General features: G+C 36.0%; 1 protein-coding gene across 1 annotated transcript in view; it reads right to left on the reverse strand.

Annotated features, from left to right (window-relative positions):
* Window positions 1-3,057: 3,057 nt before the first annotated feature.
* LOC141433147 (uncharacterized) overlaps window positions 3,058-18,925 on the reverse strand; it is a gene marked incomplete in the record, with an annotated part of 51,345 nt that continues 35,477 nt past the window's right edge. Inside the window, 8 exon segments of the mRNA XM_074095019.1 lie at window positions 3,058-3,141; window positions 10,221-10,378; window positions 13,048-13,192; window positions 13,828-14,037; window positions 14,561-14,701; window positions 15,320-15,418; window positions 15,889-16,092; window positions 18,104-18,247. Of these exon segments, the coding sequence (XP_073951120.1) occupies window positions 10,248-10,378; window positions 13,048-13,192; window positions 13,828-14,037; window positions 14,561-14,701; window positions 15,320-15,418; window positions 15,889-16,092; window positions 18,104-18,247 (1,074 nt within the window).

Below are 18,925 nucleotides of genomic sequence, written 5' to 3' on the forward strand. Positions count from 1 at the left end.
GCAGTTGAATTGAAATTACGAGATTTCACTAAGCATCCATGAAGTTTTACACAAAACTTCATGTCTCTAAGCGACTTTATGGTTGAGACTTAGGAATTTTCACACGGTGGCACACAGTCATGCACAAAGTATTGCGCTTATTAATATGTTAGTTGTAACATATTAATAAGCGCAATACTTTGTGCATGATAAAATGATAGGCTGCGTTTCCACAAAAGATGTTCGAGAATGTGTTCCGAGGAATGTGTTTTTCATGAACCAATAGAAACGCTTTATTTATTCTCGCTCCGTTCACCTGTTTCCACTAGATATGTGCTGTGCGAGGTAAATGAAGCCTTTCTATTGGTTAATGAAAAACACTTCCTCGCAACACAACATCCTCACACATCACATCTTTTGTGGAAACGCAGCCTATCATTTAATACTTCATGCTTACAGGTATATTTTACAGTAATTATTTTTAGCTAAAACTTAGGTACCTATAAGAACTAATTGAACTAAAAATATGGTTCAATACAATCCTGTCGTAGTTTCTGCTGAGTTTGCGCTGCGGAGGAAAGTCTTGCTGACCGTACCTAGCTTTTAAGGTAAAGATTGGTCGCTCGGTAAATTAGTTGACCGTCCGAGTTTGGAACTGCTTGCAAATTTCACAATGGACTATGGACCACTAACTACGAACACTGGGTGGCCGCCCGATAAGGGCAATTTGCTTGAGAGTCGACGGTCTTTACAACTGACGAAGTTGAGCTCGAATTTATGAAGAACTTTGATGTTATCCAAAGCCAATTTTCTTAACTTTTCGTGTAGCCGTTACGTACCTTTACCTGTTGCTAATATCAATTTTATTTTCTTAGAGCTCCTTCATAACTTTTTCTATTGAAATAAAATAGCTAGCTAATGCCTACAGCGCTGCCTCCTCCCCTCTCCCTCATAAACTTAATTTTTTTCGTGACTAGTACTAGAAACAGTACCTAGTCCTTATTGTTTTACATCCATTTCAACGATAGACTTACTACTAAGTACGCGTTTCTGAAAACAAAGGTGTCAATACCAGACGGACAGATAATATGGACAACGAAGTAAATCTGCTAAGGGTTAACCCTAAAAACGGTCTAGTTTCCTATGCATGGTAATTTCGAAAAATGCGTTCTTAGCTTACTTAATACCTTTTTGATCCTCAAAGAATATATCTGCCAAATTTAAATCTCCAGCTGCAGTGTTTTAGGGAGTACGTTAATTCTCAGTCAATCAGACAGTCACATTACCTACTCATTTAAAGATCTTACCTATTATCCTACGCGCTGACCTTCACGATTGCATTCGCTATCTCTTTCTATCCTCGTCTTATGCCGTGTGATAGAATAAATTGGTAAACATAGATGAGAGTGTGTATACTGGTGGTAAAACGATTGTGATTCCAACTGTGTTAGACAATAAGGCCTCCATTTTCAAAATTTTAATCTTTTAAAGTAATCCATCGATCGCTAGTGAAATTGTTCGTAAATGAGATACTTGAAATCGGAAAACAACGTTTACAATGCAAACTATTTCCTTCCCTACATCACTCCACGGGTACGTCGGAAACCAAACAAGATAAAATACTTTCACTAGTAAACAGATTTTGTTCCGAGACGTTGTTTCTTAATTACAAATTCCGTAACGGACAGAATTCACTAAGGACCGCGAAATCTGCGTTCCCAATACGCTAGTTCGAGGGGGATTGCTTAATTAAATCATCAATATAGAAGTCTCTGAAGGCTTGTGGTCTGCGCTGCGACTTCTAAATGTGTTGACGTCCTAACGGAATGACTTTACGGAACGCTTTTAAATTGAACAGGTTGGAATTTATAATGAACTAAAATAATTTATTTGCTCACCCGCGACCTTATGATGGCTAAGTTTATGCAAGATATGCGTGTTCATGCAGTTCCTCCACCTCCACACAGTAAAAACACACACAAATCACACAAACCCATCTATCACCACCACCACACTACACTGACGAGTTTCGAACTCAACCAGAGCTCATCTTCAGAGCAACACAACCGTACACCATGCTACCAGATGTTAGACGTTTGGTAGAGTGATAGATGAGTTTGTGTGATTTGTGTGTATTCTTACAGCTTGGAGGTGGAGCAACTCCATGAACACGCATATCTTGTATAAACTTAGCTATCATAAGGTCGCGGGTGCGCAAAGAAATTATTTTAGTTCATTGACATGGACCTCCGCAAAATAACGCCTGATTCAATAAATTATGGAAATTATAACTTAGAATTAACAAAGGCTCTTTTAACTGCCTTAATAGCGTTCAGACTAAGAATGAAAACATAGTGAGGATAATTAATTGATTTAGGTTAACTTGCGGAGGTCCATAATTATCCATGAACTACATTTTTTTAGATTGCTCCTTAGCTGCTAATCATTCAGCATTGTTGGCGGAGGAGCAAGTTAAAAGGTTGTAGATCATGAAAGTAAGAAATTTTGAATTTAAAGAAGGTCCTTCAAATGTTAAAACCATCGGTACATAAAATTATTTTTCATCACACTTGCTCGTAAACAGTGTCATAACATGCAGGCTACCTTGGTTGCAACCCTCCAAATAAAACCCTCGACCTTAATGTGCTTCTCATGAACCCCGTGGTCGGTAAATAAGTCATTGCCCGTACTAATTTTGTAGTCATGAAGCCCAAGGTTGGTACACGTCAGGCGCATGCTGCAGGAGGGCGAGGGCGGGGCGGCGCTGCCAAGAGCGCAGCCTAAGGTATCGCCAATATTTTGAAGAATTATATTTTTTTCCTTTAGAAATATAAAATAATACTCGCAAAGGTGATGAAAAACATTGTGTCGCACGGCCGGTACTAGAATTACGAACATCGACTCATTAGAGCCTCTCGCCTCTCTAATAGACTCTCGTTCGTTTGTCCTTATATTTACCGCCCTTAAGACACAATGTACTAAAGTAGTAAATACGTTCAATTCGTTTGGTCTCTACGTACTGGGCTATACTTGACTTATTAGTCTATATGATTGAGGAAGTGGAATAATACAGCACCGTTACTGACAAATATTTATTTTGAAAACTTGAAAAGAACAATATTTTTAGTATTCCTTCACCATAAATGTGGATACGTCCAGGCCCTGTAATAAAAAAATGTGCTATAGTTACAATCGTAAGATAAAATAAGTACCAAAAGTTGTTAGCCATAGCTGATGTGATGATACAATGAGCTGATGATGTAATTGCATAATTTATTTACGAAAAAGCAATTGTGAGCGAAAATTCTTACCATCTATTAGTTTAAGTTTAAATGAAAAGCATGATTTGAAATAATACAATCGGCTGTGACTGTGACAATGTGGTCTCAATACGTATAAGAGAATATTTCACTTTATTTTATGCATAAAATTCACCTCATTTCTAATTAGGATTAACCAACGCGCCGCTGAATACGGATGTACCTTTTTGAAGTACGTAGAAAAGAAAACCGTGATCGGCTTTGAATACTAATTTACAAGATGGAGTGAGGACTGCCAAAGCTTTTGTTAAGACTACTGCTGAAAGAAATTTGAGAGATTTATTGACGAGTTCATAGCCTATTACCAACTTGAAGGCTTGAAAATCTGTATCTGCAACGCTAGTGTTGCCTATCCCGTGTAGCGGGGATAGCGTGCTACTACAGGCGCAAAATACCTTGGAATTGACAGGAATTGACCCACTGCACGCCAATGGACAAGAAACTGTATCAAGTTAATAAAATTGCAAGGTTAACTTTCAACTAAGATTTTTTTTCCGTTTCACCTTAGTTGAAAGTACTGATGTTAATTTATTGAATCAGCCGTTACTTTGTGAAGGTCCATATCACGTCCATATCAATAAAATATAAGCAATTTTGCTTACTTGCGACCTTATGCAGGCTTCGCGGGTGAGCAATGAATTTTTTTACAGTTCACTGATGTGTTTATCAATGTTTTAAGAACAAAGACACGTCATCACAGTCAAGTAAAAGATGAATATACAATGTCCTACATCTCTATATGGATGCGTGTTATGAAGCTTCTTTTAAAATCACCTCAGTTGGGGTTGGACAATGATCCACAGAAAACCACAGTGTTTTTATAGAGAATGTAGTATAAAAAGCCGTGGTCAGCTTTGAAAACGGGCTTCTTAGCGTCAGGGTTAAATACAGAAGTAACGCCAACAATCACGGCTGAAAAACAATTTCAACATAAATAAAAAAAAAATAAAAAATAAATAAAAAAAGTAAAATATATTTAATTTTCTTTTAATTTTGCCCAGTATTTTTTACAGAATTAAGTTTTTTTAAGCCCTACTTTTTCAAATTGAATTTTATTAAAATGCAAGTTGCAGTTTTGAACCGTGCATTGATATATCTGCTACCAGGTTGGTGCAAGAGTAGTTTTAATGATTCTTAATGCACTTGATGAAAATAATTGTTCATATTTTATTCGAGTTCAATTTCTACCACACAGAAAATTCAGGTTATATTTTTAAGTAATTCTATTGAAAGAAAAAAAGAAAATATTTAATTGCCAACAGTACAAACAATACAAGATAAAATAGTACAATACAGACACAGAGACATTGAGACAGTAGTCAAATTGTTAAGGAAATTACAAATATTTTTAGATTTCTTTTTTTTTATTTGTATCAGGCTAAAGTTTCTTTAACTCCGTTGTTGTATGTATTATATACATAAATGTGTGTGATTTTTTTTAATAATTATGAAACATTTTATTTTAAAACTTAAATTGTATCTGTTATTTTTTATTGCCGTCATTCCGTCGTCGTCCGTCGGTCCGTCCATCCGTCATCTCGTCCGTCCGCCTAAGATGCCTCAAGATAAAGTGATAGTTTTAGTTAAGAGTCAAGTTAAATGCAGTAAATTGTATTGAATTTAAAAGGAATACTATCACAACATAACTAAGTACCTATACCTTTAAGTTAACAAATAATACTCGACCAAAATTTGATATTGAATATTAGTACCTACGGAACCATAATTATACTGGGAGTGGCATATTTTTTTAAGCTCAAAATTGACTTTTACGAACTTTCAAATATGCCTGCAACTGTTAACCTGTGTATAAATTGGTCAAAAGCAATTATGATCGAGGCAGAGCTATATTTAAAATACATAAATTGTTACTAAACTACAAAACATTTTCTCCTTTATTACTGCAATTTTACCCCACAGAACATAGCCATTGTTTGAAATCTAATGTAAAATATGAATGGATGATTGGCTTTAATTGATGAGAGGGTTCTTCTAAGATTGAGTCTGCTAATCCCACAAAGGCTGAAAGAACATAGGTACATTTTTATGTACATCATCAAATATGGAAGGATACGTACGAAAAGAGATTATGTTTAGTTGCATTTAAATCGTTTCAATGAATCATGCTACCATGATCTTGCGGTAAATAAAATTAATTCGTCACTAATTAAAAAAGAAAGCTACCCAGAAAAGTTTAAAATCTTGTTTTATACTACAAATTGTTGGTGAACTTTATGCATAATTAAAAAACAAATGTCTATGATATCTATCTACATATTAAATGAAAATATTATTATCATAGTCTTTTATGAAGCCTTTTGATTAAAAATCACCTTAATTGGGCGTTTGTAATGTTCCACAGAATATTTGTGTATTGGTAGACCCTTTATTAATGATGTAGTATAGAAAACCGTGGTCGGCTCTAAAGATCAGCTGTCTAACAGGGAGTCCTACAGCCAAAGGTCTAACGCCAACAACTGCTGAAAATATATTTTTCTTTAAAAAGTGTGACAATACCTATATAACTACCTAAATTTAAAAAAAAAGAAAATTCCGATATCGTTAGAAAATAGCCATATCGCATAATAAAACATGTACCATCAGCCAAATATGTGGTATACCACCCTAAAGTTGATAATCGTTTGCATGTCACAAAACAATAATGCCAACAGACGTGTCTGTCAATTAGAAAGTTCGACTTTAGCGACATATTAATTTGATAGGAACTTGTATAAAAACTGATAGACCACTTATTTGGCTGATGGTACCACAGAGTACTTTTATTATACTAGTAAAAATGGATGGTACAATATAATTAATTTAGTTTTTACAGTCATCTGCATTATTATTTGCATTAGCGGAACGTGCAAAAGTATGTGACACGTCCTACCGGCCCAAGAAATGAAGTGAAATTCATTCCAGATGTAAGCTCATAGTCATATAAGAGAGTCTATAAGATATTTATGTATGCTTTGTGGTGTGAGATATTTGTCCTGGTGGCTGTATAATTTTGTTGTTAAAGTAAGCGCAGTATACGGCAATAAACGTCATTGTTTGGCGAAATTAGTGATTTAACTAAAACTATGTACTTTTTCTTGGGAATAAATAAATATGTAAAAAACTAAAATAAATAACTGGCTTAAGAGCATACATTTTTAATAGGATTTTTTATATCCGAGGCTATGCGTATTTCTAGCTTTTACACGTTTCGACTACATTATCACGGTGTAGAAGGCCTTTTATGAACAATCACCGCAATTTCCCACTTCGGGGTTTCCGAAACATCCACTAAAAAGGGGTATATTAGAAGTGCCCTTTATTATGAAATAGTAAAGAAAACCGTGATCGGCTAAGAAGATTATTTCCCTTGGAGGAGGCCATAGTGCTGTGGTGGTTGCACCAACAAACGCTGAATTTTTTTTTACAAGTAAGTATATTTTACGTAGACTACGTAGAGGTACGGCCGGCCAAACAAGAGGTCTATTAATTTTTAAACAAGTACCTATCAAATGAATATGTCGTTAAAGTCAAACTTTCAAGTTGGCAGACACATCTATTGGCATTATTGTTATATGACATGAAAATAATTATTAACTTTAGGGTGGTAGACCACATATTTGGCTGATGGTACCTACCTATTATGAATTTACGAAGATATGGGTGAACAATGCATAAAATATTAATACTACGTAATACAGATGAGAGTTAGAGCCGTGGTGGCCTAGTGGTTTGACCTATCGCCTCTCAAACAGAGGGTCGTGGGTTCAAACCCCGGCTCGCACCTCTGAGTTTTTCGAAATTCATGTGCGGAATTACATTTGAAATTTACCACGAGCTTTGCGGTGAAGGAAAACATCGTGAGGAAACCTGCACAAACCTGCGAAGCAATTCAATGGTGCGTGTGAAGTTCCCAATCCGCACTGGGCACGCGTGGGAACTATGGCCCAAGCCCTCTTGCTCTGAGAGGAGGCCTGTGCCCAGCAGTGGGACGTATATAGGCTGGGATGATGATGATGATGACAAAGTAGAAATCATAATTGAGGTTACTGATCACTAGGAAAAGTTAGGCTTTCAACCACATTATCACAGTTTCTGGAAATATTCTAAAAATCACCTTATTTAAGGCTTTACGAGTGTTCCACTAAACACCGGTATGTAGGTGGTGCTCTTAACGATAATATAGTAGAGATAACCATGATCAGCCCTGAAGATTGGTGTCTCTGGAGGCTCTATAGCTCCAGTCGCTGAACCTACAATTCCTGCAATAACGTTTTCCATCTGTACTGTTCCAGTTATAATACAATGAGTCATTCGTTAAAAATATCTTTTAGATAAAGTTACTTTCAATCGTGCACATTTGTCAAATTCGAGTCAATCCGAACTTTGAAGTGGTTACGAAGAAATCAAAGTTCCTTTGTACCTATGACCACTTTTCTGTCGTAGTTAAAGATAGGTACTCGTTAATAATGTACGTACCTATATTATTGTATTGTGCTTGTAGATACTATGACATTAAAAAGGAGCTTCACATTAAAATTATGCTACTACAATGTTCGCAAAATAATTTGTAAAGATAATTGAGAAACATGTCGGTGCTTTTTATGTAACTGTACTTTTATTTTCTAAAGTATTTTATTTTCTACGCAGTTTATATACCACATTATCACAGTTTTGCATTTAATTTGTGGAAAATCACCTTATTCACCGTATAGATAGGTGTATTTTTTAATAACTAAAGTCCTAGATTTAAGAAAAATAATTTTAGACTTTTTTTTTTCTATCAACGAAACTTGGCAAATTACATTTGCATTTTTACCCGATGCTCGAAGGAGGGTCAGGTTTTATTTATCTATGCTTTAATTGAAATGGTGCAGAATCTCGTGATTATTTTCAACATGAAAATAAGGTGTAAATATTTATTTAACAGTTATTTGTTTGTGTAATCCATACTATCCATACTAATATTATAAATGCGAAAGTAACTCTGTCTGTCTGTCTGTCTGTCTGTCTGTCTGTTACGCTTTCACGCCTAAACCGCTGAACGGATTTTGATGAAATTTGGTACAGAGATAGAATAGACCTTGGGAAAGAACATAGGCTATCTTTTATCGCGAAAAAGAGGCTTTAAGGGGTTGAAATAGGGGATGAAAGTTTATATGGTGGAAGTTCGTCGCTGTTGATAATAAAACCATGAAACTTGGAATTTAGGCACTTAATAACAAATAAATCGATATTTGGTTGAGCTTTTTTGAAAACTCGACCTGTGAGGGGATGAAATAGGGATGAAAGTGTATATGGAAGGTCGTCATTTCGAAGATAAATCGAGAAGGCAACGGAGTGGAGTGGAGGCAACGGATGGAGCGGAGACAATGCAGGCTACAGCGGAGGCAGTGAAGTAGAGCGGAGGCAGCGGAGTGGAGCTGACGCTGCTGAGCGGAGCGGAGGCTGGCGGAGCGGAGGCTGGTGGAACAGAGCGGAGGCAGTGGAGCGGAGCGGAGACAATGGAGCGGAGGCATAGGAGCGGAGGCAGGGAGGCAACGGAGTGGAGCGGAGGCAACGGATAGAGCGGAGACAATCTAGGCTGCAGCGGAGGCAGTCAAGTAGAGCGGAGGCAGCGGAGCGGAGCTGACGCTGCTGAGTGGATCGGAGGCTGGCGAAGCGGAGGCTGACGGAGCGGAGGCTGGCGGAGTGGAGGCTGTGGAGAAGAGGCAGCGGAGCGGAGACAGTGGAGCGGAGCGGAGCGGAGGCTGCTGAGTGGAGCGGAGGCTGTGGAGCTGATTGATGGTGATGGTGATGATAGTGGTGCTGATTATGATGATTGGTAATGATGATGGTGATTGTGGTGATGATGATCGATGATGATGAATAACAAAAAAAAATGTTTATGAAAAATTTCTTCATTTGAAAACTTTACCTGCGAGGGGATGTTAGCAGAGGCAGCAGAGGGGATGATGCAGTGTTAGCAGAACCTTCTAAGCTCATAAGAATAATGTAAGCAATGTGAGGTCATCATGAAAAAATTATGATTTTCAGATTTTTCTTATTTATTGTGCTATAAGAGCTACCTTTATGCAAAATTCCAAGTTTCTGAGACAGCCGGCAGTGCACTATAACTTTTTCTGTTAAGGCGATTTGTATGAAAGAAAACAACTTTGTAATGACTGTAGCTTTTGATTGCCTTGACTTAGAAGTTTGATTTTTTCACAGCTTTCGGGACTATTGACCTGAGTTTAGGGGTTTATAATTTCAACTCGACACCGATACTCCGCTAGATAAAGGGTCTTGACAGACAGACGGACAGCAAAGTGATCCTATAAGGGTTCAATTTTTTCCTCTTGAGGAACGGAACCCTAAAAAACATTTGTTCCGGCGCTTTTCAAATTACGACCTATTTACTTGAAAATATGGGGATGAAAGTTCTTACGGAATTCCGAACAAATTGACGATAAGTATATTTATCGGAACTATGTGTAGCTAAAATGCCGTCTTAATTGTAATCCTACCCTCCTAATTTACAATAAAGGACGTAAGGTATCAAGAGTTCACTATGAAGAATTAGTCCTTTGTGTTGACAGGGACGTCGTTTTGCTAAAATGTAGCTACCCGCAAAATATTTATGTTTTACTAAAGAACATGGATGGATGGATGAACAAAAAAAAAACATTATATTTATAGCAATGTATTGAAATGGTTATTTTCAGTAAACCGTAGAAGTTTCTATGTGCTATTATTGGCAGAATAGGTATCCTAAATAAATTAAATACTTCCCAAAGTTACTATTCCACGCGGACGAAGTCGCGGGCAAAAGCTAGTAATTTACATAAACTATTTAGTTAGTAGTGGTTCGTGTAATCAGCGCGGGTTTTAATCAAAAGTTAGTTAATAATAATGAATTTTGGAATAGCAATGCGATATAAATACCCTTTCGAGGAATATCCAATATCAATTTTAATTAATATAGGCCCCACAAAACACGGTTACAGTTTTAACTCTTATGTAAAAGAGGAAAGCATGGTCTGCCCTGAACTGTTTCGGCGGAGGAGGTGGTGGGGCGGGCAAGTTTGATCTGCCGGTGACTCCTGTAATTGTCCAAAATATTGACGTGTCTATATAAAACAATGCAAAACAAAACACAAAGGGCAAGAGCTTGTCGGAAACGCCTAAGATAGAGTTCCGTAGCCGATACGTTTTAAAAAAAAACTTTTATAAAATTTGATTGAAATAATATGATATTGATAGGCATCCTACGGACAATTAAGATATCAAAAAAACTGTTTACGGTTTGTGCTCATGCTGCATTTTGACGGCAGAACATTGCAGTAATATTCCCTTATATGTCAATTTACGGGCTAAATAAAGAGGCTTACTATGGTTTATATCAATCCAATTTATGAATTGTACCTAAACAAAGACGCCATTTACCCGACCATAGACATTTAATTTTAGTGATGTGAAAACCAAGAACCTAGTGCAAAATAATTAATATGTCCAGTAAATCGATTAATTTATTTATGGAATAGATCAAAGTGTTTTTGTCTATTTTATTATTTCCATTACTTGAATTAATTCCAAAGACTGTTTATTCATATAAAAGCAGTAACTATTTTTAAATTTTAACGTAAGAAAATTAAAATCGCGATTTTCAAAATGTCAAATTTACCACCATCTCTACGCTATTCTGTGCTACTAAAGATTATACCCATTTTCGGATTTTCGTTTCGAACCTTACGGAAGTGTATTTTGAGCAATCTCTTGTAGTATAAGGAGATGGTACGTGGTGGTAAATAAGACGATAGCTGTAGTTATGCGTAAAGAGAACCTCTTTACTAAATGAATCTTAAGTTAATGCACTATGATTGTCGCTGATACAAGCAATATGCGTTTATGTAGCAGTAAACTATTGTGTTACTGCTAAACATTGAAAGTGGCCAATTGTCATACTACACTCTTTTAGTCAATTTCTCAGACAAGGATAAAATAAAAACGGAGTAATATTTTTTAAAACACTGTAAGTATTTTGTGAACAAATTATAATCAAAACTAGGTAACGTGGTATTGAATGATACTTTTTTGATACCTACTTTTTTCACTAATTGTCGAATAATTTCGAAAGGTACACGTTAGGTTTAAACTAATATTCAATTTCAATTATTGGATAAATGTTCTAGCGAACAAGATAGTTGAATGTTCAAATGCAAAAGCTGACAATACAGACACATATTTGTTAGTATAATTATTTTCGCGAAAACTCACGAGGTTTTTAGTTTTTTCAACTGTTCAATACACCACAAAACAAAATTGTTGATTTGAATCTTATGTAATAGAGGAACGCCTTGTCGGCGCGGAATATTTTTGGTTCTGGTGGTGGTAGTGGAAGTGCTCGCGTTGTTATAACTACAGCTGTAAAAAGTATAAAAAGTTTGGAACCATAATCAAAGTTATCATCTTCGTCACCATATTCAGTCGGAGAACATTTACTTTTGAATACAATCTCGCAATGTGGGCGTCACTAAATCACGTGTCATTTTTTTTACTTCAGTCCTCTGATGGAGATTGCTCCTCTTTGCGTCAAAATCACGTAAGATTTTTGTTAAAAAAATCACAGGAATTTTTTAAATACACGCCTTTACTTGTGATATATCTGATAAAAATTCTCCCTCCCAACGGGGAGACATCATGTTGTTTTCTTTCCCAATATTAAGTGATTAATTAACTCCCCCGAAGCCTTTGTGACGGAAGTGGCCGCTTATTTTTGCACTACATTTTTTTAAAAATTTTCGTGAGTTGCTTCTCCACATATGTACGTACAGCACAAATCTCATTTAATAACAAAATTTGTATCCTTCTTGTACCTTGATACGTACCAAAACAAAACTTTCACACAAATGTGATCAATTGACAAGATTTAATTTTTTTTGAACACCTGTAACTTACTACAGGAATCGAAAGAGTTTTGCCTCCTGAACATGGGAAAATATTTATTATAATTTATTTCTCCGTATTTAAAAAATACGAAAAAATAAAAAATATATCTGAATTTGCCAACACTACCACATAATAGATATGATTCCTTTGCCTTTTTTACCAGAAAAAGGAGCTCTCATAATTTTGACAACTTTTACGTCAGATTTACGCTATTTACGTGATCTTTTTTTTTAATAGAGACTAGACAAAAGTAATGGATCTATATTGTGTGGTAGTTTTGGAGTTATGCCCTTTTAAAATAAGCACATCTTAAAAAATGTAATAAATTAATTAATAATCGTAGCGAAATTTTAAAAATATCAGCGTCTTTCTCTTTCCAACCAGTATACAGAAAACGAATCAAATTATAGTCTTAGAAATATGAAATCTTGTCAATTCTGTGATCAATGTGGTCATTGCCTGTGATATTGTTTTTGGCAGAAGGAAAATTACGGATTACTATCTCCTGACACAAGTATTTTGCGGCTTCCCAACAACAACATGTCCAGTAACTTTGCCTGGGTCCATCAGACTTCTGAGTGCGTAGTCAAGATTATACGAACTTAATACTATAATCACGTGCATAAACTGTAGCAATGTGTGTACGTTGGATACGACTACCAATTGTTGCTGACAAAACTTAGAGGACATGAAATCTCAATGTAAGTATACTTTAATACTAGACAATTTTTTTGTAGGTACGAAAGACTTTAAATCTTAATTGTAGACCGTGTTGATAGTGTAATAAGTTTTTGTGTTATTTTAGTAAGCAATGCATATTTACCGTTTGCAGCAGCAGCTTCGGATCCCGTCTCGTCACATTTGATGTAAGCCTTTTGAACGGCCTCAGAAACATAAACTTGTTCAGGTTTTTCTAGAATACCGCTCAGTCCAGAATCGTTTGGATTGAACATTTGGTCAACGTTTTGCTAGAAAAAAATAGGATAGTATTTATAAATCAAATTTCGTTGTATACCTCCCTAGTTGTAATGTTTTAAACTAAATATTTCACAGGACTTTCCGCGAATTATTTATTGCTAAAACTTCTTCCGACGTTTCGACCACATTGCAGCGCGGCCATTTATTGAAGTGTAGGATATCACGTTGGTTTAGGCGGACGAGTTTTTCGATTTTAGTAATAATAAGTTCGTGATCAGTCCCGAAAAATATTAGTCACTTCCCTAGTTTTTATTTATTTGCAATGTTCGTATTCGTATGTGTGGGAGTTCAGATCATGCAAATCGAAATTCATCCATTTCATCATTCTTTGGTTGAATAGACTTCAAATTCTGTAGGAACAATGCAAGTGAGATACATCTTTTGGCGACATCTGAACTTTTCATCAGCTGAGATAAGTTCAGTCGTCAAAACGCGTAAGGTAAACGTACGAGTGCTCGTCACTGTCCCAATAGTTGGCATCTTTAATCTTACGTAATTAGCAATAGAGATGACAGCAGGGTGTCGTCTATTGGGGATTAGCTTATCGAGCACTCGGACGTTTACCATGCATTCAGATAAAAAAGAGTACATACAAAAAAATCAAGTTTCGCTTATTGCTATTTACCTTTTTTAAGATGTCCGCTAGGTTCGTTGAGGTCGTAATTTCAAATTGCGGCAAGTAGACTTCCACTGTTTGACTATACATACTTTCGTACGCTTTGTTAAAGGTGGCAGAGTCTCTGAGCTTATTAGCTGTCTCTAATACTCCATCATTCTTGTTTGGCAAAACAATAAACATGGTGAAGTTCAATCCCACGTAAGGCAGTTCAATAACCTGAAAAATTTATATTTTAATTTTTTAAATGTCTGGCTTTTTTTTACATAATACTTGATAGACTAGGAGCCGTGAAGAGGAGACCGATTGGTTGTCCCAAGTACCGCTGGAGGGACGAAGTCAGGGAGACTTTTTGGATCTCGGGGTCAAAGGTCGGCCAGAGCTAGCCCAAGATCGTAAAGCATGGCTACACCTCCTTTCATAAAACCACACTCGTGTTTTAAGGACCCCTATTACAATACAGTTGCATAAATAACTATTTATAACCAATCACCAGCAGTTGTTTCTGCGCTCCGACTTCTGGCCGAAAGGTGTGGAGTTCCGTCACTTTAGGGAAGTAAGAATAAAAAACCCTAAGCTTTTAGCCTTTTTTAATTTTGTGTAAATTGTATTATTTCTTTTGTTTATTCTTTGTACAGAATTTACATTCAGATTCTATGTAGTCTCTGTGTTTTGAAGAAAAGTGCTTTGGTTTTTACTGATATGCTGTGAAATTTATTAAAATAAATACATTGTAAAATACCTTGCAATCCAGGTCACCAATTTCACCGTACCTGAAACTACCTTTTTGGTACATCAGTTTGGTTTTCTTAGTAGAACCATCGCTCAAGTAAAAGTCTGCGTCGTTTGTGTTTTTCGTGTCAAACTGGTATTTCCAAGTACCCTAAAAATATAAAACATTGTATTTTTTACAATAAATTAAGTGTCTAATTATTCACTCAATACTTTCAAAATGCAATATACTTAGTTATATTATTTTGGTTACAACAGGAACTAACCCATAAAGGTTTAGCATTGTGCCTAAAATAGTAAAATATAGAGATTAGGTAACGGGGGGTCTATATAGGTACTCTTGTTTCTGTTGTCCTGACAATTCTTCAAAGTTAAAATGGAAGAGATCCCTATATAGCATAAATTTGCCTTTGTACAATTTTGTTTCTCCGTGTAATCTGTCATTTTTATGTACAATAAAAAGTTTCACATTACAATACAAAAGGAAAAGAAGAAAGAAATAGATTAAATTGTGTTTCTATGTTTTAGTTCCTTCGTATAAGGTATTTTCAAAAATGTGATCTATGCTGTGCCCGGTTTTAGACTAGGACGGACCCATCTATTGCCAACTACTAACTTCGGACTCGAGCAGTGCGGTGTGGAAGGCAACGGGAACCCACCACAATTTTGACAAGAAAGCCGTCATGAAGGATCCTCAATAGATAGCCGTGATCACTCCTGTCGGGAGAGTTGTGACTTACTCAGAACAAGTAGATACTCAAAATTATACCTTGAAATATATAGCATTTACTAAAACCATACGCGTCATAGCGCTGAACATGTCGGCTGAAACCAAATTCTTGATGCGGTCATTAGTCTTGCTCTCGACCTGAAATCAGAAAGATTCAATTGACGTAGCTTCTTCTACATATTATTATACCTCATTTACACTAACGCACAAATTGCGTGTAACGCAAAAATGTCACACAAGAAGTGTGTGTGTGTGAAGGAGCGTACGATTCTTCGATACTACCTCGTCACGCGTTTCGTCTCACCTCTCGCTGCGCTTGCTTTGGGCGGGAGCTTATTTTTGAGCACAAGACCAAAGGACTTCGTGATGAACGCGAAAAAAATCGCAAATATCTTTTTGGCAAATGAGACGCTTAGCGTAGTAATAAAAACTCAACAAGCGAAAGCTTGTTGCCGCTAATACTTCGACGTCCTCCTTTGTTGCTAGCACATGGAGAAACGTACCCACCACGAGAGTGTAAACAAACGAGACACGAAACGACGCACGAAAGCAATATAGGAAGCAATTTTTTTTTTGATTAGAATAAACATGTTGGAACGTATATTTACCCAAGCGTTTATATCGGCAGCTGCTTTAACATTGTCAGCAAAGTCAATGCTTTTGGCGTCAGCTTTGAAGATGTGTTGTGAATCTTTTATGAAAGCATCGCTTAGTTTGTAGTTTATATTAGAAAGTACTTCAGCGGCAACTGAAAAATTGACACTCGTTTGTCCTTCGTAGGAAGCGGCCAAGGCAGGGAAACCGGTTCGAATCTAAAAAGTTTTTTTTATGTCTTAGACCTTTGTGATAATTAAGTAAGATAAAAATAACATGATAATAAAGGATAAGTAAAGCAAGGAAGAGGGGGATCAAGGTTTAGTTGTAGAAAACAAATGAAAGAGAAAGTAGGTACGTGCTGCGGCAGCGCTGAGCAGGGAAAATTGGAGGCAATTTCATCGACTAAACCCTCAAGAGTGTAATTACTAATTAAATAAGAAGTGATAATTTATCATAATACCCTTGAAGTAAGCGTGTCACTCTTTATGTTGTGAGAATTCTTTAAATTCTCTGCTTCCTTGCTATAATCTCTAAACATTACAATCCGTCCGTCTACGGAGAATCTTATATATTATATAAAAGAAGAAACTTTTCTCATTACTCGACTTAGAAGTATGAAAATAGGTGTAAAAGTTCTCGTTTTACAATTAAAAGTTATCTGTGTAAGTGGAATGGATAAAATTCCCCCCTAAAGGGGTAAAATGGGAGGTAAAGTTTGTATGGAAATTTTCTCATTTCTGGACTTAGAAGTATCAAAGTAGGTAAACAAGTTTTCGTTTACTATTAAAAATTACCTGTGTAGGTGAAATGGATAAAATTCCCCCCCTAAAGGGGTAAAATGGGGGGTAAAGTTTGTATGGAAATTATCTCATTTATGGATTTAGAAGTATGAAAATAGATATATAAGTGCTCGATTACAGTCAAACTTATCTGTGTAGTGAAATGGATAAAGGGGTAAAATGGGGGGGGGGGTGAAATTTGTATGGAATTTTCTTTATTCTGGACTTAGAAGTATGAAAATAGGTTATAAGTTCTCGATTACAATTAAAAATTATCTGTATAGGTGAAATGGATAAAATTCCCCCCTAAAGGGGTAAAATGGCGGATAAAGTTTGTATGGAAATTTTCTTATTTCTGGACAAAGCATTATGAAAATTGGGTATAGACTAAAAATATGGCTGGTCACAATTTAAAATGATCCGTATGGTGTTGGCGACTTCAATTTCATATGGGGTTTCATACAAAATGTACACATAAAATGTTGAAATTAAACTGATATTTAAAATGATGTGTGAAATAAATTTGCAAGTAATTATGCAGTAGGTACCTAACTTAAAAATTACTCATCGGGTTGTGCATAGTTAATAAAATCAATAATATTAATATAAGCGTATTTTTTATGATTATCCGATATTATTTATCTTTTACCTAATTTACAAAATATTATGCACACTGCAATTTCGAAATTATACTTCGGGTTCTAGAGTAAGATTCGGTTCTCGCCGGAAGCACACGAGATAATTAATTTACTCTCGTGCTTTGCATAAAACTTTTCATAAGCTAGCTTTAAAACTGGTAAAAAATGTTGTTTATAGCGAAGTACTTTAGTAAACTGTTACCTATCGTTTACGGCAGTACTTCGCTATGCACATAGATACCAATGTCACAATTATAACGGGGGTTAATTAAAACATATGCCATATAACTAAAATACACGCGGACGAAGTCGCGGGCAAAAGCTAGTAGACATTTACTAGGCAAGTGTACCCAATCATATGTAGTTTATGCTACTTTGCGTAATATATATATAATATAATATATTTTAGCTTACATAATATGTAACCTAAAATATATTATATTATATATATATTAGCTATATTGGTTAACGATCATGATGCAATCATGGAACCGTTACATACCAAATGCCTTAGTAACATCGCAATGTCTAACGAAGAAAATCTTTGTGACCTTTATTTGGTTCGATCCGCCATAGGACGTTAGATGACTGACTATGTCTGGACATGAGAAAACTAGAAATTGGTGAAAAAGATGGACAACAGCGATGTATATAAATAGCGTCGCATGATTAGGAAAGCCAACTGCGTAAACGGGATAAGGTGAGACTAAATTCATAATAATAGTTCAATGGTGGATTACAAAAGAATTTAATTAATTGTGCTTCTAAAATCTTTTCGTAAAATGTAATTAATATATTTAAATACATACATCGTCCTTGTTCTTCACATTGAGTACTGCCAATAGTTGACTTAAAGTTACTCCAGTCGCATAAAGCGCTAGCTGAGATAGCGGCGTGAGGACTGAGTATGCTGATATGATGATGTTCTCTCCTGGACTAGCACTTATACGATCCTGAAAGAAGAATAATAATAATAATAAAAAAAAAACGTTTATTTTCAAAACAATTTCTGTAGTAGTTAGTAACATTTTCGCCTTATAAACTAATGTTAAATACTCGTATTGTATGAGAATTATTGTTTGTATAAGCTGCATTAGTATAGTGTACGTACTAAATACCAATTCTTCATTCATCATCATCATCATCATCCCAGTCTATATACGTCCCACTACTGGGCACAGTCCTCCTCTCAGAACAAGAGGGCTTGGGCTATAGTTCCCACGCTGGCCCAGTGCGGATTGGGAACTTCACACGCACCATTGAATTGCTTCGCAGGTTTGTGCAGGTTTCCTCACGATGTTTTCCTTCACCGCAAAGCTCGTGGTAAATTTCAAATGTAATTCCGCACATGAATTTCGAAAAACTCAGAGGTGCGAGCCGGGGTTCGAACCCACGACCCTCTGCTTGAGAGGCGATAGGTCAAACCACTAGGCCACCACGGCTTACATGCTAGTATAGTGCAGCTGCATTAGTATAGTGTACGTACTAAATACCAACTCCTCATTGATGCGCTGTTATTTCCCTCAGACTTTATGTCTGATATCACGGATATACTCAATAATGGTTCAAATTGGTTCAAGTCACTGACTTTTTAACATTTCATCTTTTACAGATACCTACTGAGGAAATTT

This window comes from Choristoneura fumiferana, chromosome 12 (assembly GCF_025370935.1).
Source record: "Choristoneura fumiferana chromosome 12, NRCan_CFum_1, whole genome shotgun sequence".
Taxonomy (NCBI): domain Eukaryota; kingdom Metazoa; phylum Arthropoda; class Insecta; order Lepidoptera; family Tortricidae; genus Choristoneura; species Choristoneura fumiferana.